General features: G+C 56.7%; 2 protein-coding genes across 2 annotated transcripts; one reads left to right on the top strand and one right to left on the bottom strand.

Annotated features, from left to right (window-relative positions):
* MAP2K2 (mitogen-activated protein kinase kinase 2) lies at positions 1 to 14249 on the bottom strand. Its single transcript, XM_054050324.1, has 11 exons — positions 14124 to 14249; positions 11811 to 12021; positions 10270 to 10416; positions 8674 to 8751; positions 8102 to 8153; positions 7882 to 8006; positions 5874 to 6087; positions 4592 to 4656; positions 3658 to 3719; positions 2941 to 2986; positions 1 to 1881 (listed from the first exon to the last, which is right to left on the bottom strand). Exons 1-11 carry the CDS (start codon positions 14207 to 14209, stop codon positions 1771 to 1773), a joined length of 1197 nt encoding a protein of 398 aa, XP_053906299.1. The 5' UTR covers positions 14210 to 14249; the 3' UTR covers positions 1 to 1770.
* Positions 14208 to 23852, top strand: CREB3L3 (cAMP responsive element binding protein 3 like 3). Its single transcript, XM_054050569.1, has 11 exons — positions 14208 to 14330; positions 17188 to 17293; positions 18221 to 18345; positions 18997 to 19213; positions 20439 to 20554; positions 21631 to 21762; positions 21837 to 21943; positions 22033 to 22101; positions 22206 to 22290; positions 22981 to 23077; positions 23150 to 23852. The coding sequence occupies exons 1-11, from the start codon at positions 14208 to 14210 to the stop codon at positions 23497 to 23499; spliced, it is 1527 nt and encodes a 508-aa protein (XP_053906544.1). The 3' UTR covers positions 23500 to 23852.
* Positions 23853 to 23967: the final 115 nt, after the last annotated feature.

The following is a 23967-nucleotide window of genomic DNA, read 5'->3' as shown; positions in this document are numbered from 1 at the left end:
AAAAAAAAAATTGCACCAACAAAATGCTTGATAACACTTTCTCCTCCTCCTCCTCCTCCAACCACCAAATCCAACTGGAAAGATCCCAAAGCTTTATGAACTGAGCCCTTTCCCCACCTCCCACTTCAATTAAGAGGCAAAAAATATAACCATGAGCATCCCTGTGGTTCCGGGGGTTTTGCCCAGGCATGAGCTGAGCCAGACCCCCCCCAAACTCTGGGATCTCCCCCTTGGGTTTGTCTTGGGGGGAAACAGATGCCCCTTGGCTGAGGAGGGGGAAAGGAAAGGGTCCGAAGGGTTTAGGGGTGACCCAATGATAACGCCTGCTTTTACGGACCTGAGGGCAGAGAGGACAACAGCCACGAGCCCAGCGGGGCAAGAAAAGAGCCCGGAAAGAATAAAAAGACATGAAAAAAATCCCACTGAGCTTCCAAAATCATCTCCTCCTGGGGAGGTTGGGGATGGCAGAGCCCAGCGTGGGGGAAGAAGGGAGAGAGGCACCCAAAAATACACGCGTGCAGTGGAAAACGAGAGCGGGAGGTGGTGAGGATGGATGCGGCCCCTCCACCCGTGGTCCCTTCATGGGCCGCAGGGGGATTGCAGGGTCCCTGCCAGGCAGGAGGGGATGTGACAGGGACGAACCCTCGGCTACGGAGAGGCCGAGGTGGGCTTTGGAAAACCCTGCGGCCTCGGGACAACACGGGTCTCGCTGGGTGGGTTCATCCTTTCCCCACACCTCCTGATTGAGGGGAGCAGGGGGCTCTGCTCCAGCCCCCACGGCCACTGCTAGGATGGGGGACAGGCAGCTGGAAGGGGAAAACCTGCAGCTCGGAGGGGTTTCACCCTTCCCCATCGGATGGTGGGGTCAGGAGAGGGACCCCACTCCGGGACCAGCCCAGGGGACAAGCAGGCTCTGCCTCCTGCCTCTCCAATCTGGAAGGAGGCAGAGAAGGAGAATCCATGCTTCTCCCTCACCTCAGCACCTAAAGGCACAGGCCACGGCTTCCCGCGAGCCGCCGTCCCACCCCGCAGCTCCCAGCCCGATCCCGAGAGCTCAACCTGCTCTCAGCACATCAAAACCCTTCAACTAAACATCCAGCGTGTGACGAGCAGGCTTTAAAGCAACCGTTTCACAAGAAACCAGAGCAAATACAGCGCTCCCCTCTCCTCTCCTTCACCCGCCGACAGTCCAGGAGGGAGCTCCCTCCTATCTTTTTCTCCAGCTCAACCATAAAGCATCCCGCAGATCACTTGGCCGCACCGGCTCCCCAGCCGGGATGGGGACACCGTTTTGGGCCACGTTTCTCCATCCCTGGTCCCAGCGATTTCTCCACCCCAGATCCCAAAGAAAAAAAGGAGGAAGGAGGTGAATCATCTGCTGCGCAGCCCCTCAGCCCCTGCCGCTGCCTCACACACACGCGCAAGTGCTCACACACACGATTCTGTTCTTTTTTTTAACCCAAGTGAACATGTTTCCAAAAACAAAATAAAAAGAGAAAAAAAAAAAAATAACATAAGCAGCACCACAACTCCCAAGTGTCAGGAGCTCCAGAGCTGGAGCAGAGGCCTGGAACACCCCCACATCAAAAGAAATCAATCCCGCTTTGGGTGCGGGTTGGCCGATAAAGACGCTTCCGAGGGGATGGTGCTTTGCCACTGGGATGCGAGGCGAGAAGGAGCTGGGGAGGAGGAAGGAGGGTGATTCCGTCATGGACCGAGGGAGAGGCAATGGTGGCAGAGGCAGATGGACACTCAGCGCTCGGCTCGGCCTCACACGGCAGCGCGGGTGGGCGTGCTGGGCTGGTTCAACCGCAGTGTTTTGCACAGCCAGCCGGCAAAATCCACCTCCTCCACTTCGGAGCGTTTGATGAAGGTGTGACTCTGAAAGCAAAGGGAAACAGGGTTAGGAACATCGCCGGCTGCTCCCCGCTTCCCAACACCCAGCGCCGTGCCATGGGCCAAACCCCAAAGAGGCACAAAGATCCAGCGGCGACAGCTCAGGCTGCTCTCGGACAGATCTTAAGGATTTATTTCCTAGAATTATGGAATGGTTTGGGTTGGAAGGGACCTTAAAGTCCACACAGTTCCAACCCTCCATCACGGGCAGGGGACACCTCCCACTGGATCAGGGGCTCCAAGCCCCATCCAACCTGGCCTTGAACCCCTCCGGGGATGGGGCAGCCACTGCTTCTCCGGACAATCTGGGCCAGGGCCTCACCTTCCTCGCAGTCACAAATTTCTTCCCAATATCTAATCTAAATCTCCCCTCTTTCTGTTTAAAACCGTTACGCCGTCCTGTCACGTTCTCTGATAAAGACACTCTCCTTATCTCTCCTGCAGCCCCTTTCAGTGCTGGAAGCTGCTTTAAGGTCTCACCAGAGCCTTCTCCTCTCCAGACTGAACAACTCCAACTCTCTCAGTCTGGCCTCACAGCAGAGGTGCTCTGCTTGGATCATCTTCATAGCTTGAGCAGGTCCATGCCTTTCTCATGCTGAGGATTCCAGAACTGAACGCAGAGTTCCAAGTGGAGAGAGCGGAGCAGAGGGGCAGAATCCCCTCCCTCACCCTGCTGGTCCTCCTGCTTTGGATGCAGCCCAGGACATGGTTGGCTTTCAGGGCTGTGAGTGCACCTCACTGGCTCATATTCAGCCCATATAATCCTCTGCATCTACCCAGCTTGGGAGCCAAGTTTATCCCAGGCATCTCCGTAGACACAAGACAGCCGGGTGGTTCCCATCCCAGGCTTTGCATGGGTTAGACACCAGCACTGCCTCTGAATCAAGGGTGAGTCACTCCCTCTCCCAGGCTCGATTTGGCTCATCTTAAGTTTAGCAGGGGAGTTTCCAGCCTTTTGAGCAAGAGAGACACGAAGGGACGGGGTAGAAGCTTGCAGATCTGGTGCCACCCCACCGAAGAAAGAAAACTGCTCTCCCCACTTACCATCAGCATCTTCAGATCTGCCCGTTCTGCTGGGTTTTTAATTAAGCTGAAATGAGAAGAACAAGAGAGCGAAACCAACGCTGAGACATATCTTGTGGGAAACCGGTTATTTGGCTGGAGAGGTCTCCTGCTCCACCAAAAGCCACTTGGCCTCCTGGCTGCTTTCCCCAGGAGCCTGGCAGCATGGAGACTGCTCAGAAACTATCGTCTCCAACAGCGCAGCTCCTGCAGGAGCTTTCTCTTCTACACTATGTGGATAAACAGCACCATTTACATGCAGAACCAGACCTAACGCTTGGTGGGAATCGGAGTTTTTTTGTCACGTCCAATCTCTGTGATTTACTGGGAGCTGCAGCAGCATCTTCAGGTGTCCCCCCACGGCATCAGAAGGGCTGGAAGTTACTGGTGCGTGCCTGTGAGGCTGTGGGGTGACTCACAGCCCCAGCAATCTGCTCCACCATCCCCCTGCCAGGTTCAGATTTAGAAGGTGCTGGGACAGTGCTAAGCAGCACCACAAATAAACTGCTTTTATTCCATCTCTTCCCAAGGCAGGAGTTCCCAGCACGATGCGGGATCACACTGCAGCCAGGGAGAGATCACCTACAGAGCATGGAGAATGCTGCATTACGCTGACTGTTCTGGGTAGAACCGCAGCCCGCAGAGCTCCCAGGGAGCATGTACAGGCTTCCATCCTCAGCCGTAAGATGAAATCCTTACCATTTATTTACAAACTCCTGGAAATCTTGCGTGAAAACTCCATTTGGCAGCTTGGGAGGCGGCTGCAGAGAAAAGGAGAAAGGTTTTCTGCATCACTGGGTGTTAATGGGTCAAAAAGCAAAGGATCACCTACAGTCTTTAATGAGCTGCAGAAAAGCTCTGCTCCACAGCGATCCTCCTCCTCCAAGCTGCCCTTTCCAGCCTGAGAGCTGCTCCCTGCCGGTCCTCACGCTGGCAGCACGTGGCTGCGCTGGCAGCAAAACGCTGCCCCAGCACCACGCGCAGCTGGGGGACCCCAGGTTGAACTGCTGCCAAAGCTGGGAGACCAAAACTGCAGCGTCACAGTTCTGGATTCGACCTCGCAAATCTCAGCTCTGGCAACACCTACGGCAGATGAAGCCATTCCAGAAACGATATTTAGCAGTCAACTCCCATTACCTTGAAAAGGGAAGCTGTTCTTTCCACTTGCTGGTGGTACAGACCCTACTATGAAGGTCTAGGAGGGCATTTCAGCCTGAGAGAGAATTTCAGCCTGGGAATTTAGCAGTGGTCACCCTTATTCAAAGGGCTTTCTCAGAGGAAAACGAGCACAACCTCAGCATCCACACAGAGAGGGCGTTCAGCCCTTGCAGATCCAGGGAGGAGCACGTTGAAAGGGGCTGGATGCAGAAGGAGCAGCTCATTACAAGCCAAGAGCTTCTCTCCCTGCTCTGCTCCTTCGAGGGCCTCAAGAACCTCCCTCTGCAGCCTTATTCCAAACCCAGAGATTCTTTGCCAGTAAGGAAAAGGAAAGAACATCAGTGCAGCTCATAGGGCTATTGAAAAACTCCCGTTCAAGCAAAGGTTCCAGAGCCCACGCTGGCTCAGCAGGGCGGACACAACACTGTGGGACCTCAGGGAAGCCCAGCAGAGTCGACAGTAGAGAAATACCCACCTCATTAACTATATAATCCAGCAGCTCAAAGATGGCCATGGCAGGCCGGCTGTCCATCCCGTGGCCTGTGTGGTTAAGACAACAAAAAGAGAGGCTGTGAGAGGCTGTTCAGGGACAGCGAAGGGTTTCACTTCATGTAAAAAGCACCTGTGCTGCGAGACTTCTGCTGGGAGAGGCAGAGGCAACCCCACTTGGGAATCAACTCATGGTTAAAAGAAGCAGTGAAGAGAAAACCAAAACACATCCCAAACTTCCAGATTTCTTTCACCGCGTCTATAGTCCAGATTTATTTCCTAGCTTGGAGCATTTGGAGAGTACCAGACCATCTGCTGTGGCAGGCTGGCAGTGCTTCTAGAGCCTTCTGCTTCCAAGCAAATGGCTCAAGCGGAGCTTCCTTCAAACACCGGTGTCTGTTTGGTACTTCTTTGAGAGCTCCCAGCAAAGCTGTTCCCAAAAAGCTGCCCCTAGCTTGAAAGGAACCCATTGGCAGCACGAGCAGAGAGAGCCTGAGGAGGAACATGGGCTGTGACCGTGTCCCTCAAAGCATCTCCTCTGAAGGCTCCACATCCCAACAGCCTGCACTGTCCCCAGCACGGGGTGCTTTGCTGTGTGGCTTGAGCCTTCTTGTGGGACACAGCAGCCTCAAAAGGCACATAACCCAAGCTCTTCAAAACCTTAACAGGCCCTGGTTGGCATCGCCTACAGGAAAGCTGGGGAGGGGCTCTTGGTCAGGAGGGGCAGGGATAGGATGAAGGGGAATGGTTCTGAGCTGCAAGAGGGGAGATTGAGATCAGATTTTAGGAAGAAATGTTTTGCTGTGAGGGTGGGGAGGCCCTGGCCCAGGTTGCCCAGAGCAGTGGTGGCTGCCCCATCCCTGGAGGGGTTCCAGGCCAGGTTGGATGGGGCTTGGAGCAACCGGATCCAGTGGGAGGTGTCCCTGCCCATGGCAGGTGGGTTGGAATTAGATGATTTTTAAGATCCTTTCTAACCCAAACCATTCCATGACTTTATGATCCCGAGAGCAACCTCCTCATCTCCCCACGCAAGACCAGACTCCCACCTGTGCTCGATAAGAATCACAAACTTCCGTGTATAGTGGATTCTGCTGGAGCATTGACGCAGCTCTGTCTGCTCTGCAGAGAAGGGCTTCCCTAGAAACACTCACCTCCCCGGCACAACCTCATCCAAAAGGGCCTTTGGCTCACCCAGCCACAGTGAACAAAACCCGACCCCTTCTCCCCCACGTCTGCGTGTGGTTTCTAATGCATACGACAGCCCCTACCACTGACGGGGCGTCCTGGGGGCCTGGCCCGCGGCGAGATGCTGTGAGACTCTCCCTCTGCCCCGTCCACCACAGGACGGCCAAATATTGCTTCCAGTTCCTTGGAGTCTGGCGGGGGGATTGGGTACCTTCCGATAGAAAGCTCCACTAACGACAGCCCCATGCTCCAGATGTCGGACTGGACCGAGTAGTGAGTGCCCTGCAACCGCTCAGGCTGGAAGGAAAGAGCACAGAAACACAGGTTGATGTGGAATATCAATATGCAAAGTCATAAATGTCATATGCTGTGATGAAATGGATGAGATTTGATACCACGACAGCCTCTCCACCGCAAATCTCCACTTCGCCAGGGGAAGGACCGTCCCAGAGGGGTCATCCGCAAAAGCAAGACCACATGCAAACGTAAAGCACTTGTGTGCATCTCATCAGTGGCTACAGCTGAGCAGCATTTTGAGCTGCGTACACTTAGGGGTGCTGGGTTCACAGGAGGAGTCCCTGTCTCTCTATGTTGAGACCTAATGAAGTCAATTTATTAATTGAAGGGTTGCTTTTCCTGCTCATTCCTGTTTATACCCAGGAGCAGAAAATCCCCTCTAGGCTCTCACTGAAAGAAAACTCAAAAATAAATAAAAACCAAATAATCCAAATGCAAGTCATCCATACTGGCAGCTTTAAGTCAGCTGTGCTGAGCCAGGGGCTGAGTGCGAAGGGGATACTGCTTTTAAATAGCCATCGTCTAACTATAACCGTACTTGAATAACCATTCCCAAAATACAAGAGCAGCTCAGGCCTAGGCACGGAAGCAAAGTCTGGTGGCTCCCCTATAACCCACTGCTCATTCCCAGAAGACCTCACCTCCTTCTGCTCTCCAGCCAGCACGACCCACAGCCAGCCTGGAGGTCATTTCACTGCTACAGGCACTTCACCACCTCCAGTTGAGCCAATGCTGCTGCTGCTACTTCTCATTTAAAGGAGAGGCACCATCAGCCCTTCTGCGGGTCCCTCTCACTGCCTGACTCCAATTCAGCTTTCATTTCCCATTCACAGCATTACAGAATGGTTTGAGTTGGAAGGGATCTCAAAGCCCATCCAGTTCCACCCCCTGCCATGGGCAGGGACACCTCCCACTGGATCAGGGGCTCCAAGACCCATCCAACCTGGCCTTGAACACCTCCAGGGATGGGGCAGCCACCACTGCTCTGGGCAACCTGGGCCAGGGCCTCCCCATCCTCACAGCAAAACATTTCTTTCTAAAAATCTCATCTCAATCTCCCCTTTCAGCTGAAAATCATTCCTCCTCATTTTGTCCCTGCAATCCCTGAACCAGAGCCACTCCCCAGCTTTCCTGGAGCCCTGTTTCATACTGGAAGCTGCTCCAAGGTCTCCCCGCAGCCTTCTCTTCTCCAGGCTGAACACCCCCCAACTCTCTCAGCCTGTCCTTGTACGGGAGGTGCTCCAGCCCTCGGATCATCTCCATGGCCGCCTTTGGACTTGCTCCAAGAGATCCACAATCTTCCTGCACGTTAGCCTTCACTTTCCCATTCCCATTCCCCAAATATCATCTGCACCAAACTGGTTTTAACCCCATTTTGTCAGAGCAGCAGAGGAGGTGCTTGTATCAGCATCCGCTCCGCACTCAGTTTCTTGGACTGAGCTTTGCATACAGAAAGAGAAAATGCTTTTGAAGCCACAAACACTCGCCAAAACTAAAGCATTTGTAGGATTTGAATGTCTTTCCCTTCAAGTCTCTGCATTCCTACATGCAGCACTGCTATCTGGAAACAGGACAGAGCTGACAGGACACCAGCACTGAGAGGACGCAGAGGTGTCTGCACCTCAGGACATTGCCCTGAAGCACTGGGCTCCCTCCCAGTGTGAACCAGGAATGGGCCAGTTCGGACAAGTATGGAAACACAGAGCAAAACCCAGAGTGAAGCAGACACCACACGCGGATCGTAAGAGCGGAGCTAAACCCAAACTGTAAAAAACACAGCTGAAAGGAACTTACAGACATGTAGGACCGAGTTCCCACAAAAGAGTTTGCCATGGAGTCAATGAGCTGACCGCTGACCCCAAAATCACACAGCTTAATCTCTCCTCGGGAATTAACCAGGATGTTGGAAGGCTTCACATCTGACAACAGCAAGAGAGAAGAGTGTAAAGGCAACTCTAGGTAAAACACAGCGCTTGCGTACCACTGGCAGTTATTTTTAGGTTCCTCCTCTCACCTCTGTGCATAATTTGGTGCTTCTCTCTCAGATAGCCTAAGCCTCTCAGAACCTAGAAGGAAACCAAAGACAAGATGAGATCGGAGCCGGGGAGAGCAGCGTTTTCCCTTCAGCAGGACAGGTTGCATAAACCCTGGGTGCTGCCATGCTGCAGCTTGGCGAGGAAAACTGCCCTGTAGTGCCCACAGGCTTCAGGCTTTGCAATTCATCACCCACCACATCAACCTGGGGTTTGCTGCCCGAGAAAGCTTCTCCTGGAGACGCCAACATCAACTGGTGCAACACAAGGGGTTAGAGTTACAGAGAGGAGTTGGGATTATGCTGCTTTCTCCCTCCCCTCTTCCCCTAGGTCAGATTAGGAAAGCATGGACGGAGAAAAGAAAGCTTCCTAAAGCAACATAGAATCATGGAATGGTTTGGGTTGGAAGGGACCTTAAAGCCCATTCAGTTCCAACACCCTGCCATGGGCAGGAACACCTCCCGTTAGACCCAACACAAGCAACGTAAGCGTTCTGCCCAAAACCATGCCCAGCAAATCCTTTCTGGAAGCCTGAAGAGGCAGCGTAACTCACCGCTATACTGACTTTTCCCAGGATCTCCTCAGGAATTCTTTTGGCTTCTTTCAACACTTGATCCAAAGAGCCACCATCCTAAAAGAAAGAACATGGAAATGACAAACACAGCAGTTCCCAGCAGGAATGCAGTGCAATGAAATCAATTTATTAACGGAGGTATTTATTTTCTTGCTCATTCCTGTTTATACCCAGGAGCAGAAAATCCCCTTTAGGCTCTTACTGAAAGAAAACTCAAAAATAAATAAAAAACAAATAATCCAAATGCAAGTCATCCATACTGGCAGCTGTATGCCCAGTGAAGGCAAATGGTGTACGAGCATTCCAGCTCAGCTCTCTGCAGCGACTCAGCACCCAGCACACTCCTTTCAGGGCAAAGAGAAAGATATCTGGTGATCAGAGTTCAAGCTTCTTGCTGAAAATCATTCTAATACTATCTTCTATCAGCTCTGCTTCTTGCTATTAGTTTTTAGCTTCCTTTCTACTGGTGGTAAACACAAAGATGACGCTGTGAGCACTGATCCAGAGGAGCAACAACACTCTCCTCCACCAGCAAATGCAAACTGTGCTTCATGGCAAGCTCTGTAGAGTGGTGGGTTTACAACATTTCCGTTTGGCCAACCCCCAAACCTCTGCTTCCGCTTTCTGAAAAGTCAATCTCTCTGTCATTTCAATACCTAAGCGGAATCATGCAGCTTCCACCAGGAGCATAGCTGGAGCAAGGAGCCAATGCGGTGGCCAGCACCCTAACCTGTTTCACCTGCGATTTCATAGAATCGTAGAACAGTTTGGATTGGAAGGGACCTTAAAGCCCATCCAGTTCCAACCCCCTGCCATGGACAGGGACACCTCCCACTGGATCAGGTTGCTCCAAGCCCCATCCAACCTGGCCTTGAACCCCTCCAGGGATGGGGCAGCCACCACTGCTCTGGGCAACCTGTTCCAGGGCCTCCCCACCCTCATGGTGAAGAAATTCCTCCTTATGTCCAGTCTAAATCTGCCCCTCTCCAGTTTATCCCCATTCCCCCTCGTCCTATCACCACAAGCCTTTGTGAACAGTCCCTCCCCAGCTTTCTTGCAAACCCTTTCAGGTACTGGAAGATCACTATAAAGTCTCCTCAGAGCCTTCTCTTCTCCAGGCCGAACAAACCCAACTCTTTCAGCCTGTTCTCGTATGGAAGGTGCTCCAGTCCTCGGATCATCCTTGTAGCCTCCTCTGGACCCATTCCAACAGCTCCATCTCCTTCTTATGTTGAGTATACCAGAACCGGACACAATACTCCAGATGAGGTCTCTCAAGAGAGGAACAGAGGGGCAGAATCCCTTCCCTTGCCCTGCTGGCCACGCTGCTTTGGATGCAGCCCAGGACACGGTTGGTTTCTGGGCTGTAAGCGCACGTTGCCGGCTCATGTTGAGCTTCTCATCAACCCGCAACCCAAGTTCTTCTCTGCAGAGCTGCTCTCAATCACATCATCCCCCATCCTGTACTGAAATCGGGGATTGCCCCGTCCCAGGTGTAGGATTTCAAGTCTTGGGGAGATACGATTCAGAACAGATCCAGGAGGAATAGTTTGCAGAGGAGGAACCGGGACTCACCATGTGCTCCATACAGATGGAGATCTCTCCGTCGCTGTAGAAGGCTCCATAGAAACCCACGATATATGGAGAATTACACTCATGCAGCACCTGCAGCTCTCGGATAATCTGATTCCTGATGGCTGGTTTGATTTCCAAATGAATCAGCTGCCAAGAGAGGAAAAAAATATTTAAGGTGTAACACATGGAAAAATAACTTTGGAGAACCATGTGAGCAAGCCCGGAGTGTTGGAAAGAAGCAAAGTCTTCAAGGGAAGCTTGGCATGGAGTTTTTGCCACCTACAGATGGACATTGAGGGTAAAGGGAGGGGTAGAGCTTTGTTAGCAACTGAAGCAACTACCGGCTGTGTGACACGTGGAGATCGCACAGATACAGAGCGGAAAGACAAGTCAGAAGTTTGATGCAGGTCTGACTCAGCAGACAGGAACACCTTCACAAGTTCTGTAGGTCTTGTAAGAGGTGCTCAAAGAAACCACAGAAAGGCAGAAAAACCTGTGAAGATTGTGCACGTGAGAGAGCAGTTGCTTTATACCACGGGCTGCACGCAAAAAGTTGGTTAATGCGGTGTGGGGAGGGAAGCTGCAGGCTGGAAAACACATGGCAGGTCAGAAAAAAAGAGCCGCGGTCACTCTAGGACACTCAATCCTAGGACCATCTGTCCTTCTCGCAGACCCACAAAGGCCGGTCGCTACAGGAAGGACAGCAGTGCCTCGGTTTGCCTTCACTGCAGTTTCCGAACGTGGCGCTCCCAAGAATCTGAAACCACCCAGTGACACTCAGTACTCCCACATCAAACACCCTGCAAGACTCCGGGAGCTCAGCTGCAAGCGGAGCCACCTAGAGAAGTGAATTTGCCCATGGAATCCCACTGAATCATCCCAACAACAGGCGGGAACAGAGGGTTTCAAGGAAGCTGTCCTGTAGCCAATCGGCCACACTGTTCTCACCGAGCACCGCCTGTTCTAACGAGGTAAATCCTTGCTTTGTCAGAGGTCACTACAGCAACAGGAGTCGCCCCCAAAGCCACGTCTGAGAGGAACCGCTGGCACAGCTGCTTGGAACCACCCTGGGGATCTGATGAGTCGGTGATGAGTGGTGAGGAACATGTGTCCTCCACTCCTGTCCATGCAGGAACAACCACCCTCCATCCACTGCCCATTTCCAGTCCTTGTTAGCCACAACTGAGGATCCTCAAGAGATCTGCTTCTCTCCAGTTTAGCTGAGTGCATTAAAACCCAGCCTCACAGGGAAAAGAATAAACTCGTGTTTTCACGCAGGGTGCTGCAAACCTCAGGGACCTGTCGTGGCCTCTCCCATGGGATTCAGAGCCAGGCAGAGCAGCCACATCACTCACAGAGATGAAGCGGGAGAGGGTCCACCTCAAACCTAACTGGGGGCAATTAGGATCATGGTCTGGATCCAGGTGAGGTGGTTGGGGTGCAGGTGGGCCACTGCTGAGAGATCCCAGCCCAAGTCGGCTCTCCCAGAGCCAGCGTGAACACCAGATGCTCTCCAGCACATCGCCACGACCCCCAATTACCTTCCGTGCCATAATGAGACCTGAGGGTTTGTGCTGTACTTTGGTGACCACACCGCCATTGCCAGCCCCCAATTCGGAAATTCGCTCAAAATCATCATCCTTCAGCTCGCCCACTTTGGCTTTCTGCGTGAGGAAAGCTTCCAAGCGCTTCTTTTGCTGCTCATCCAGCTCCAGTTCCTCAAGCTTTTTCTGGAGGTCCACCAAGTTTGCCCTGGAGAGGGGAGGAGGAGACAGGAGGGGCGGTCAGGAGACTGGGAGGGCAGCGCCAGAGAGAGAGGGGGGTGGTTTTTAGGGAAGCAGAGGGGAATAAAACGAAAACTCAGCCCCTGATATAGCAGTGAGACTAAAGCAAAGCTCTGGAACAAGGCAGGCTCAGCTCCAGTGCTGACAGGGTCACGCAGACAGCGAGACCCATGGTGCAATATCTGCCCAACACGCACATCTCCTCTGGAGAGGAGCTTTAGTGCAGTCAGCTGTTTTGGGAAAGCCAAGGAGTGGGGAAAAAATCCTTCAGCCCTTAAAGAGGCAGCACAGCTCAGAGAGAACAGCAGCACCAGCAACCTCTGCCTCTCCCGACATGGGAAGCCGAGCTTGGGTTTTGCTGTGAAACACAAGAAGGGCATGCCAGGGTGTCCAGCAATGCCCTGCTCCGTTACATCCCCCTGTCGCCCCCCAAACCCACTGCTCCCGAGCACAAAGGGGCATCTGTGCTCCTCTAGCACCTGCTGCCGAGCTCCCAGCACCACACACGCTCCAGCTGCTCTCTCCCATTTGCTGCCCACCCCCTCATTCCCTGCCACCCACATCTAGGGTGATCGTTCCTGAGGGTCTCGCACTGCCCCCCTCCACCCAGCCCCTCAATGCGATGCCCTGCCCCCCCACCCCAGCACTGCTCTCGCCCCTCTCCACCATCTTTCTTGCCCACTCAGCCCTGATTCTTGCCCCAAATCCATTCCCTGAGCCCAGGTGCCTATCTCAGCCCCCACCTGGTCCGCAAGGTCTCCTCTGCCTTCCCAGCAAACCTGGGGGGCAGAGCAGCATCCACCCCTGCCCCAGCTCCTCTAACCCCAACCCCGCTTCCTCCACGCCCCGGTTCCAGCTCCCAGATCCCTTCCCCACCCCAGTCACCCCCAGGATGGGCCCAGCCGGTCCCCCTGGCTTGGCCCACAGCTTTGCTGCCTCGTCCTCTCCCCAGGTCCTGTGCCCACCGTGTCCCAGCCCCACAGACACCCCAGGCCCAGTGCCCACCCTGCTCCTGCCCTGGACTCCCAGACTCCCCATGCCCACCCTGTCTGAGCCCCCTCGTGCCCTCCAAGCCTGGTGCCAGCCCTGCCTCGGACCCCCCAAACCCTCAGGCCCCACGCCTGCCCTGTCCCACCCCACAGGCCCAATGTCCACCCTCCTTTACCCCCCCTAGTCCTGCCCTGTTCCATTCTCCCAGTCCTGGTGCCTGCCTCACCCCAGCTCCCCCCACCCCCCAAAGTTCTAGTGCCAACCCTGCCTTGGTGCCCTCAGCCCCAATGATTGCCCCCCTATGCCCAGTGCCTGCCTTGTGTTCCCCCCCACCTCGAGCACACACCTCCCCAGACCCAATGTCCCCCCTCTCTCAGCCCCCACTGCCCGCCTAAGCCTGGTGCCCACCTTGTCCTGGACCCCATACCCCACACCAGGCCCCCAAACTCCCCAAACACCTCACCTGTGCCCCCCCCGGTCTAATATCAGCCCTCCCTCAGCCCCCTCCCATTCCCAGTGCCTGCCCATATCTTCCTTTCCTCAGCCCCCCCACGACCCCCCAGGCCCGGTGCCCACCTTGCCCCGGCCCTCCAGCCCCACGCCTGCCCCCCCTCAAGCCCACTGCCTGCCAGTTCCCACCCCCCAGGCCCAATGTCTGCCCTCCCTCAGCCCCCCAGGTCCCCCAAGCCCAGTGCCCGCCCTATCCCGGCTCCACAAGCCCCATGCCTGCCCCCCCCCAAGCATCACACCTACTCTGCGTCCCCCCCACGCCCGATGTCCACCTTCCCTCAGCCCCCCAGGGCTTCCCTAGTCCAGTGCTCACCTCACCCTGGACCCCCAGGTCCCTCCAGTCGCCATACCCGCCCCCCCCATGCCCAGTGCCTCCCCTGTCCCACCCCCCAGGCCCAATATCCGCCCTCCCTCACCCCCCAGGCCTGGTGCCCCCATGTCTGCCCCCCCATGCCCCACACCTGCCCTGGCCCGCCCCCCTCCAAGCCCAATATCCGCCCTCACTGCGCCCCCCCCACAGGCCCAATGTCCCCCCTCCCAGGCCCCCCATGCCCGGTGCCCCGCCCTCACTCTGCGGAGCCGTCGGGGCTGGGCCCCTCAGCGGCGCTGGGGGCGATGTTGAGGGCCGGCAGCACCGGCTTCCTCTTGGCCGGCATGGCCGGGCCTGCGGGGCCTCGGCGGGGGAGGCGGGCGGGGCCAGAGGGGCGGGGCCAGAACCAATCGCGGTCGGGGACGCCCCTAAGGGGCGGGGCTAGAGGGCCTGGAAGGGCCAGTGAGGTACGAGGACGCGCCCGAGGGGCGGGGCCAGGAGGAACGGAGGGACCAATGAAAGACGAGGACGCGCCCAAGGGGCGGGGCCAGAGGAGCTGAAGGGTCCAATTGGGAACGAGGAGGCGGGCTAGGGGGCGTGGCCAAGCAGGAGAAGGGCTGCGGTGGAGGGGCGTGGCCTGGGGGCAGGGCACAGAGCAACCAATCAGAGGCGAAGACGCAAATAGGGGCGGGGCCAAAGGGAGACGTGGCCTCACGCGGGGCGGGGTTCTGGAGGGGTGGGGTCTCAAAGTCTCGCGAGAGTTCGTGGGGAGCGGGAGGGAAAGGGGGGGCGGGGGGCAGCGGGCAGCGGGCAGCGGGCAGCCATCGTGAAGGACGAGGGCTGAGGGAGCCTCCTGTGTTTGCCAAGGGAGCAAGCGCTCATTGCCTTGTGGCTAATTAGCGACTCATTAATTAGTATGAACTACTCCAGCCCCTTGCCCTGCCCCCCACGCGCGTGGGGGGGGCTTGAAGGAAGGAGTTCTGGGGCGCCCTTTGCTCGTTCCAGGCATTGACGTCTCCGCGTGGGGCCATAAACGCCGGCAGCCCGGGCAGAGGGCGGCCGATAACGGGGCCGCGGCCTTGTCCCCGCGCCACGCCTCGATCCTGGCGCTCCCTTGGTGTCCCTGCCCTGCCGGGGGGGCTCGGGGGCAGCATCCAAGAAGGGAGGTTGGATCTCAGGTCCTGGATTCGGTTTTGGGCCCCTCATGACAAGAAGGAGATTGAAGGGATGGAGTGTGTCCAGAGAAGGGAATGAAGGGGCTGGAGAACGAGGGTTGTGCGAGGGAGCTGAGGGACTTGAGATTGTTTACCCCGGAGAAAAGGAGGCTGAGGGGAGACGTCATCACTGTCTACAACTGTCTGAAAGGAGGTTGTGGAGAGGTGGGTGCTGGGCTCTTCTCCCAACTGACAGATGACAGGGTGAGAGGAAATGGCCTCAAGCTGCAGCAGGGCAGGTTCAGATTGGACATCAGGAAAAATTTCTTTACACAAAGGGTTCTCAGGCCCTGGAAGAGGCTGCCCAGGGAGGTGGTGGAGTCCTCATTCCTGGAAGGGTTTAAAAGACGGGTACGTGAATTGCTCAGGGATATGATTTAGTGGTGGACAGGGATGGTTGGGCTTGATGATCTCCAAGATCTTTTCCGACCTAGTGACTCTATGATTCCGTCAGGCTTTGGGCTGAGTTTTTGTTCCACTTTCAAGCTTTACCTTCCCTTTGTGTGCAGGTTTAAGCCCTCCGAGGAGGGAAGCCCAGCCTGTTTGCTTGCTAAGCGAGGCCTCTCTTCCATCTGGCCACCTGGGAAGGGACAACGTGTGGGGACCGACCTGCGACGGAGCTGAAATGAGTGATGTGAAGGGACAGGAGCAGCGAGGACACTTTTAGGAAAAAGTTCTTCCCTGAAAGTGTTCGTGGGCACTGGAAGGGTCACCCGACACAGTGGTGGAGTCTCTATCCCTGCAGGGGTTCAAAGCTAGGTAGGTGACGTGCTCGGGCGTACGCAGGGGGTGCGGGTTGATGAGAACCTCAACATGTATTCTCACAGCGCAGCAGGGCAACCGTGTCCTGGGCTGCATCCAAAGCAGCGTGGCCAGCAGGGCGAGGGAGGGGATTCTGCCCCTCTGTTCCTCTCTTGTGAGACTCCTCTGTTCCTCTCTTGTGAGACTCCACCTGGAGCCCTCAGCATAAGAAGGAGATGGAACTGTTGGAGTGAGTCCAGGGGAGGCTACAGGGATGATCTGAGGGCTGGAGCACCTCCTGTATGAGGACAGGCTGAGAGGGTTGGGGTTGTTCAGCCTTGAGAAGAGAAGGCTCTGAGGAGACCTTAGAGCAGCTTCCAGTACCTGAAGGGGTATACAAGAAAGCCGGAGAGGGGCTGCTCATGAAGGCTTTTGGGGATAGGACAAGAGGCAATGGGTTTATACCATACTATAAATTGGGTTTATACCTGGACAGGGGCAGATTTAAGCTAGACATTAGGAAGAATTTCTTCACCATGAGAGTGGGGAGGCCTTGGCCCAGGTTGCCCAGGGAAGTGATGTGTGCCCCATCCCTGGAGGTGTTCAAGGCCAGGTTGGATGGACCTTGGAGCAACCTAATGGGAGGTGTCCCTGCCCATGGCAGGGAGGTTGGAACTGGATGGGCTTTAAGGTCCCTTCCAACTCAAACTATTCTATGATTCTATGATTTCATTGTGGACAGGTGGGGTTGGATTTGACAATCTCAAATGTCTTTTCCAACCAAATGATTCCATGATTCTATGATCTGCCAGGAAGAGTTTCATACGGAGGGTAACATGGGTGACACACATCAGGCTGAAACGCTCAGCGCAAGGTGAACGTGGCAGCCAAGAAACAGTAGCAGGGAAAACTGAGGCAGGGAGGGTGCCAGCAGCAGCAGTGTGGCCAGCAGAACCCAGGTGTCCAGGCCAGCCCTGGCCACAGGGAGCAGAGGTGACCAAAGTTTGGTCTGGAGGAAGCCACAAGTGGTAGAGTCCAAGTTAATGCCTTCGCCGTATGTTCTCAACACCTATAAAAAGTGATTAACGCTGATGCGCTTGTCTGGAAAAAAGGAAATCATCCCCAAAATAGGTGAAAGTTCATGGGCAGCCGTGGTGCCTGGACTTTGTTCACCAGCCCCAGGCCCCTCCTGCCCTGCTCGGCAGAGGAGGACAAAAACATTTGGCTAATGAGTTACGGACTGCAGTAGGTCCATCCCCAGGGCGGCCCTGCCATCACTCCCCGCCGTCCCCAATCAGGGACGAGGGATTTTGCAATCTGGGATGTTATTTCTGTGCAGTTGGAGTTTAAACTTTGCCACTTGGTTCAGGACACCACGGAGGAGGAGGTGGCTGAGCTCAGCATCCACCCTGCTCCCTGCACCCAGAGGTGGTTGAGAAGAAAGGACGGATCCGTGGGAGTGGGATCTCACACAGGTACATCCTTGGCTGCCAATTACTCTACCTGATGGTCCCTTGGGGTCATTGGGGGTCACGGGAAAGACTGAGGATGAAGGACAGGATGCAACAAGTTCCTTTCTTGGGTTGACTATGCAGACGTCATGGTAATAACACCCATACCCACACCCAGCTTGAAGGACAGTTGAGTCAGTGCTTGATAGGTTGGGAAAGTCAGCTGGGTGGTGGTGGGTTGATTGATCAATGGGTCAGACAGTTGACTGGTTAGGCAGTTGGTCGGGGGCTGGTTATTTGGTCAGTCAGTCAAGTGGTTTGTTGATCAACAGGGTTGACTGCTTGGTCTGTTTTGTGGTCGGTTCACTGGTTTGGATGGTCAACCAGTTGGTCATTAGGTCAACCAGATGGTCAGCTGGTTGGTTAGTTGGGTTGTCAGCTGGCTGATTGGCTGAGCGGTCAGTTGGGTTCCTCAGAGTCCAGGATCTTGAGCAGTGCCTGGGGTGGCAGTGGTGAAGTGGGGCCAAGTCTCCTTCTCAAGGCTGTCTGGTGGCTGTGGTCTCCTCCCTCTCTGCTTGCCATCCGAAATGATTAACCTGATCTTCCAGAGTGGTCACACATGTGGGACAGGGCTGGATGAGGGAGCTGACCCAGCCTGTGGGTCCGGGAGCTCATCCTGCTCCTGTGCTTGAGGGCCACGGTGGGGCTGGGGCAGCCGGGTGCCTGCGTGGAGCTGGGCAGTGCCGTGTAGGTGTACACATGCACATGGCATGATCACTTGCACACTCGTGTGCTGGCACGGCTACGCACACATTGCACGGGTGTGGGACCAGACATGCTCCTTCTCACCATCCCCACATCCCCACCACAGTTTGGGGTGTCCTTGGGGCTGGGCAGTGTGGAGGGTGATCCTGGGGAGTTGTTGAGGGACCTGACCATGTTGCCTTGCAGCCATGGCCACTGGTGTGGGCAGCCTCGACAGCCTCGACCTGCTGGACCTCCTCTTCGACCATCAGGACGGGATCCTGCGTGGTGTTGAGCTGGGGACACCCCCGGGCGCCTGGCACGAGGATGGGGTGAGTTCCCACCTCACCCTGGGACCCCATCCCCATGGCGGAGCTGGAAACAGCATGGGCAGCTCCTGTGGGCACCCCACGGTGATGGGCACCCCACGGTGATAGGCACCCAAGATGATGGGCATCTCTTGGTGACGGGCACCCAAGATAGCGAGCGCCCTATGGTGATGAGCACCCCAGATGATGGGCACCCATGGTGGTGAGCACCCCATGGTGATGGGCATCCCAGAGTAATGGACCCTCATGGTGACGGGCACCTCTTGGTCATGGACACCGCATGGTGATGGGCACCTCTTGGTGACAGGCACCCATATTGATGTTTAGCCAGGGTGACAGGCACTCCATAGTGGTGGGCACCCCATGGTGATGGCCACACATCATTATGGACACTCGGTGGTGACGGGCACCTCTTGGTCATGGGCACCCCATGATGACGGGCACTCATAGTAATGTTTAGCCAGGGTGACAGACACCCCATGGTGATGTGCACCCATGGGGATGGGCGCCCCATGGTGAGATGCACCCCACGATGATGGACACCCACAATGATGGACACCTATGGTTGAGGGGCACTCTGTGGTGGTGGACACTATGATGATGGGCACCCACAGTGATGGACACCCATGGTGATGGACATCTGTGTCCCTGCAGCTCGCCCAGGACAGCGAGGACTTCCTTAGTTCCATCCTGGGCTCTGGGGACTCAGTGTCGGGCTCGCCTGGGTGGTCCCCGGCCACCAGCGACAGCGGGGTCTCTGAGGACCCCCCCTCCGACCAGCTGGACAGCCCCCCCGGTGAGGCCCTGCTCCCCTACAGCACCCCCTGCCCCGCACCGCCCCTCCCACGCCCCGAGGTCTCCATCGACTTGGGTGAGCCCTGGGGCAGAGCCGGGAACTGGGGACACTGGGGACACTGGGGAGCTGAGGGGCGGTGGGGAAGGTGGGGTCTCTCGGGGATAGTGAGGAAATTAGGTGAGCTGGGGGGACTGGAGGGAACTGGGCAGACTGGGGAGAACTGGGAGGTCTGGATTGGCAGGAGAGGGGGGGTGGGGAGAGCTTGGGAGCTGGGATGAACTGGGAGGTTTGGATTAGTAGGAGGAGGGATGAGGAGAGCTTGGGAACTGGGCAGACTGGGGAGAACTGGAAGGTCTGGATGACCTGAGGGAGGAGTGGGGGGAAGTGGGGAGAGCTTGGGAGCTAGGGGGACTGGAGGGGACTGGGCAGACTGGGGAGAACTGGGAGGTCTGGATAACTTGAGGGAGCTGGGTGGAAAGTGGGGAGAACTTGGGAGCTGAAGGGACTGGAGGGAACTGAGCAGACTGGGTTGAACTGGGAGGTCTGGATTAGTGGGAGGGGGGATGGGGAGAGCTTGGGAACTGGAGGGAACTGGGCAGACTGGGGAGAACTGGAAGGTCTGGATGACTTGAGGGAAGAGCAGGGGGCAAGTAGGGAGAGCTTGGGAGCTAGGGGGACTGGAGAGAACTGGGCAGACTGGGGAGAACTGGGAGGTCTGGATAACTTGGGGGAAGCGGGGGAAAGTGAGGAGAGCTTGGGAGCTGGAGGGAACTGGGCAGACTGGGTTGAACTGAGAGGTCTGATTAACTTGAGGGAGCTGGGGGGACTGGAGGGAACTGAGCAGAGTGGGTTTAACTGGGAGGTCTGGATTAGTGGGAGGGGGGCTGTGGAGAGCTTGGGAACTGGGATGAACTGGGAGGTCTGGATTAGTGGGAGGGGGGCTGGGGAGAGCTTGGGAACTGGGATGAACTGGGAGGTCTGGATTAGTGGGAGGGGGGCTGGGGAGAGCTTGGGAACTGGGTTGAACTGGGAGGTCTGGATTAGCAGGATGGGGAGAACTTGGGAACTGGAGGGAACTGGGCAGACTGGGGAGAACTGGAAGGTCTGGATGACTTGAGGGAGGAGCAGTGGGGGAAGTGGGGAGAGTTTGGGAGCTGGGGGGACTGGAAGGAACTGGGCAGACTGGGTTGAACTGGGAGGTCTGGATGACTGGTTGGGGAGTGGGGAGAGCTTGGGAACTGGGCTCATGGGGACAGTGAGGACACAGGCTGCTGACAGCCTCCGCTCTCCCCTCGTCCAGACATGTGGCACCCTGGGTTCTTCCTGGAGGAGGCCCAGGACCTGCCCGCAGTGCCCCCGCCCGCATCCTGCACCCTCACCGTCAAGGACCTGCTGCTCTCGGGCAGCTCAGACACTGTGAGTCCCTGCCCTGCATTCCCACCCCTCCTTGTCCCCAGCCGTGTCCCTTCCTGGACCACGATCCTGTCCTCATCCCCAGCCTCCTCCTTGTCCTTTTTCAACTATGATCCAGTCCTCATTCCCATCCTTGTCCCTGTCCCTTCTGGACCATGGGCCCATCCTCACCCTGAAGCACAGTCTCATGCCCATGCTTATCCCTTTTGCCCATCCCTTCCCGTCGTCTTGTCCCTTTCCCTGGACCATCATCCCTTCCCTTGCTGTCCATGCCCTTTCCTGGACCACAATCCCTTCCCTATTCCTGTCTCCATCCCTGTCCATCCCCACACTTCCTGAACCACAGTCCCATCCTGGACCATGCTCCCATCTTCATCCCCATCCTCATCCTTTCTGAACCACGATCTCATCCTCATCCTGAAGCACAGTCACACCTCATCTGTGTCCCTTTGCCCTTCTCCTTGTCCTTCTCCTTGTCCCTTTCCATGGACCATTGTCCCTTTCCCTTTCCCCCCCATCCCCTCCCTATTCCCATCCACAATTCCTGGACCACAATCCTCTCCCTATTCCTCTCTCCATCCCTGTCCACTCCACACTTCCTGAACCACAGTCCCATCCTGGACCATGCTCCCATCTTCATCCCCATCCTCATCCTTTCTGGACCACCATCCCATGCTATCCTTGAAGCATGGTCCCACCTCATCTATGTCCCCTTGCCCATCCCTCCTCATCCCTCTTCTTGTCCCTTTCCCTGGACCATCGATCCCTCTCCTTGTCCTTTTCCCTGGACCATTGGTCCTTCTTGTTCCTTTCTCTGGACCGTTTATCCCTCTCATTTGTCCTTCTTCCCTGGACCATTGGTCCCTCTTCTTGTCCCTTTTCCCTGGACCATTGGTCCCTCTCCTTGTCCTTTTCCCTGGACCATTGTCCATGCCTCATCCCATCCCTCCCTGGACCATGCTCCCATCCTCATCCTCTCTGTATTCCTGTCCCCGTCCCTCTCCATCCCCACACTTTCCGCACCACGCTCCCATCCTGATCACACTCCCACCCTCATCCCCCCTCCCCTGGCTCCGCAGCAGCCGCCGGCACCCGGATCCCTGCTGAGGCCGAGCCAGGGGCCGTTCCAGGAGCTGGTGCTGACGGAGGATGAGAAGAAGCTGCTGGCGAAGGAGGGGGTGTCGCTGCCCACCCAACTGCCCCTCACCAAGGTGGGTCCTGGGGAGGGCGCGGAGTTGGGGGTCCCAGATGGCCGCCCTGACCCCCCGCTCCCCGTCTCCCTCAGTACGAGGAGCGAGTGCTGAAGAAGATCCGGCGGAAGATCAGGAACAAGCAGTCGGCTCAGGAGAGCCGCAAGAAGAAGAAGGAGTACATTGATGGGCTGGAGAGCCGGTACGGCCCCCTGGGACACCCAGCTGGCGGCCAGTGGTGGCCACACTGGTCCTTGCCAGCCCCCTCCTGACCTCATCCCTATCTCCCAGGATGTCAGCATGCACGGCCCAGAACCAGGAGCTGCAGAGGAAAGTCCTGCACCTGGAGAAGCAGAACTCGTAGGTGTTCCTGGGGCGGGATGGGGACAGGGGCAAACGGATGGGGATGGGACCTGGGGGGCAGGAGGGGGCTGGAGGTGCCAATGGGCTCTCCTGGCCCCCAGGTCCCTCCTGGAGCAGCTGAAGAAGCTCCAGGCGCTGGTGGTTCAGTCGAGCAACAAAGCAGCGCAGACGGGAACCTGCATCGCGGTGCGTGGAGCCGACGGAGGGACAGAATGAGGGATGGACAGAGGGACGTGGGCTAAGGCAGAGGGATGGATGCTCCAAGGCTGGATGAAGGGAGAGAGGAAGGATGCAGGAGGGAGGGAGGAAGGGAGGGAGGGATGAAAGGAGGAAGGGATGGAGGGAGAAAGGGAGGAGGAGGGAGGGATGGAGGGAGAAAGGGAGGAGGAGGGAGGAATGGAGGGAGGAAGGAGAGAGGGAGGAATGGAGGGAGGAAGGAGAGAGGGAGGAAGGAGAGAGGGAGGAAGGGAGGAGGAGGGAGGAAGGGAGGAGGAGGGAGGAAGGAAGAGAGGAGGAAGGAGAAAGGGAGGAAGAAGGGAGAGAGGAAGGGAGGATGAAGGGAGGGAAGAAGGGAGGAGGGAAGAAGGAGGGAGAGAGGAAGAGAGGGATGGAGGGAGAAAGGATAGGAAGGAGTGAAGGAAGGGATGGATGGAGGGAAGGAGGGAGAAGGGATGGAAGGAGGGAAAAAGGGAGGATAGGAGTAAGCAATGGATGGAGGACGGGACGAAGGGTGGGATGGAGGTGCACTGCCAGGGGCAGGAGCACAGCAGGGAATGGAAGGATGAGGTCCTGGTCGTGCCCCCAGCACCTCTCTGGGAGCCGTGTCCCACGTTCCCCCTCCACCTCCGTGCCCGCTGACGCCCCCTCTGCCCCCAGGTCCTGCTGCTCTCCTTCGCACTCATCGTCTTCCCATCCATCAGCCCCTTTGCCCCCAGCAAGGCCACCGCGGACGGCGACTTCAGACCCATGCGAGGTGAGGCCGGTGCCGAGGCTGCACCCGCAGCTCAGGGCACCCCAGCAGGCCCTGACCCTCCACCACACGCAGTTTTCTCCAGGTCCCTGCACAATGCGGCCGCCTCCCGCGTGGCTTACACACAGCCCCAAGTCGGGGAGGAGAAGGCCCTGGAGCCACTGTTGCCAGAACGTCTGGGTGAAGCCCCCGAGACCCTACACGAAGCCTTCGGTGGCCGCACGTTCACCCCACATCCGGACAAAGTCTCCCTGCATAACGGCACGCAGCCGCTCGCCTCGGAGGGGCTGAGCCGCGGGGATGGGAACCGAGCCGACCCCATGGCTGAGGATGACGCCGTGCCGCCCCACGGCCTGGCGTCGCTGGCTTGGACCGAGGCTGCCCACAGCAGGCCCGCAGGGCTGGAGCCGGCCGAGGAGCTGTGAGGACCACGGGGGACACCATGGGGTGGCTCAGCACCTCATCCCCTATGGGACAAGCCCTCGGCGTGGCCCCTCTAGGATCCAGGCCATCTCAGCGTCTGCAGGTGGATGCTGGACTCGCTTGGCTTTGCTTCTATCTCAACTGGGAAGATGACACCGGTTCCCACTAGTCTTACTGGGAGGGAAGGGGCTGCTCCTGCCCACTGGGTGCAGCAGGAGCTGCGGAAGGGAGACAGCGTCGCTCAGGATGGAGACGAGGGCCCCTGGGCTGGCTGGGCAGCGATGCTGCAATGGGTTGGGTTTGTTCTGTTTGGGGTTATTTTTTAAGCTTTATTTTAATCTCTAAATAAAGGTATTTTGGAAAAAAATTGACCCGTTGTAGTTAAATAGGGAATGATCATAGAATAGTCTGGGTTGGAAGGGACCTTAAAGATCATCTAGTTCCAACCCCTCTGCCATGGGCAGGGACAT

This window comes from Cuculus canorus, chromosome 27 (assembly GCF_017976375.1).
Source record: "Cuculus canorus isolate bCucCan1 chromosome 27, bCucCan1.pri, whole genome shotgun sequence".
Taxonomy (NCBI): domain Eukaryota; kingdom Metazoa; phylum Chordata; class Aves; order Cuculiformes; family Cuculidae; genus Cuculus; species Cuculus canorus.
The sequence above is the reverse complement of the archived record's forward strand: the minus strand, read 5'-3'. Positions and strand labels throughout refer to the sequence as shown.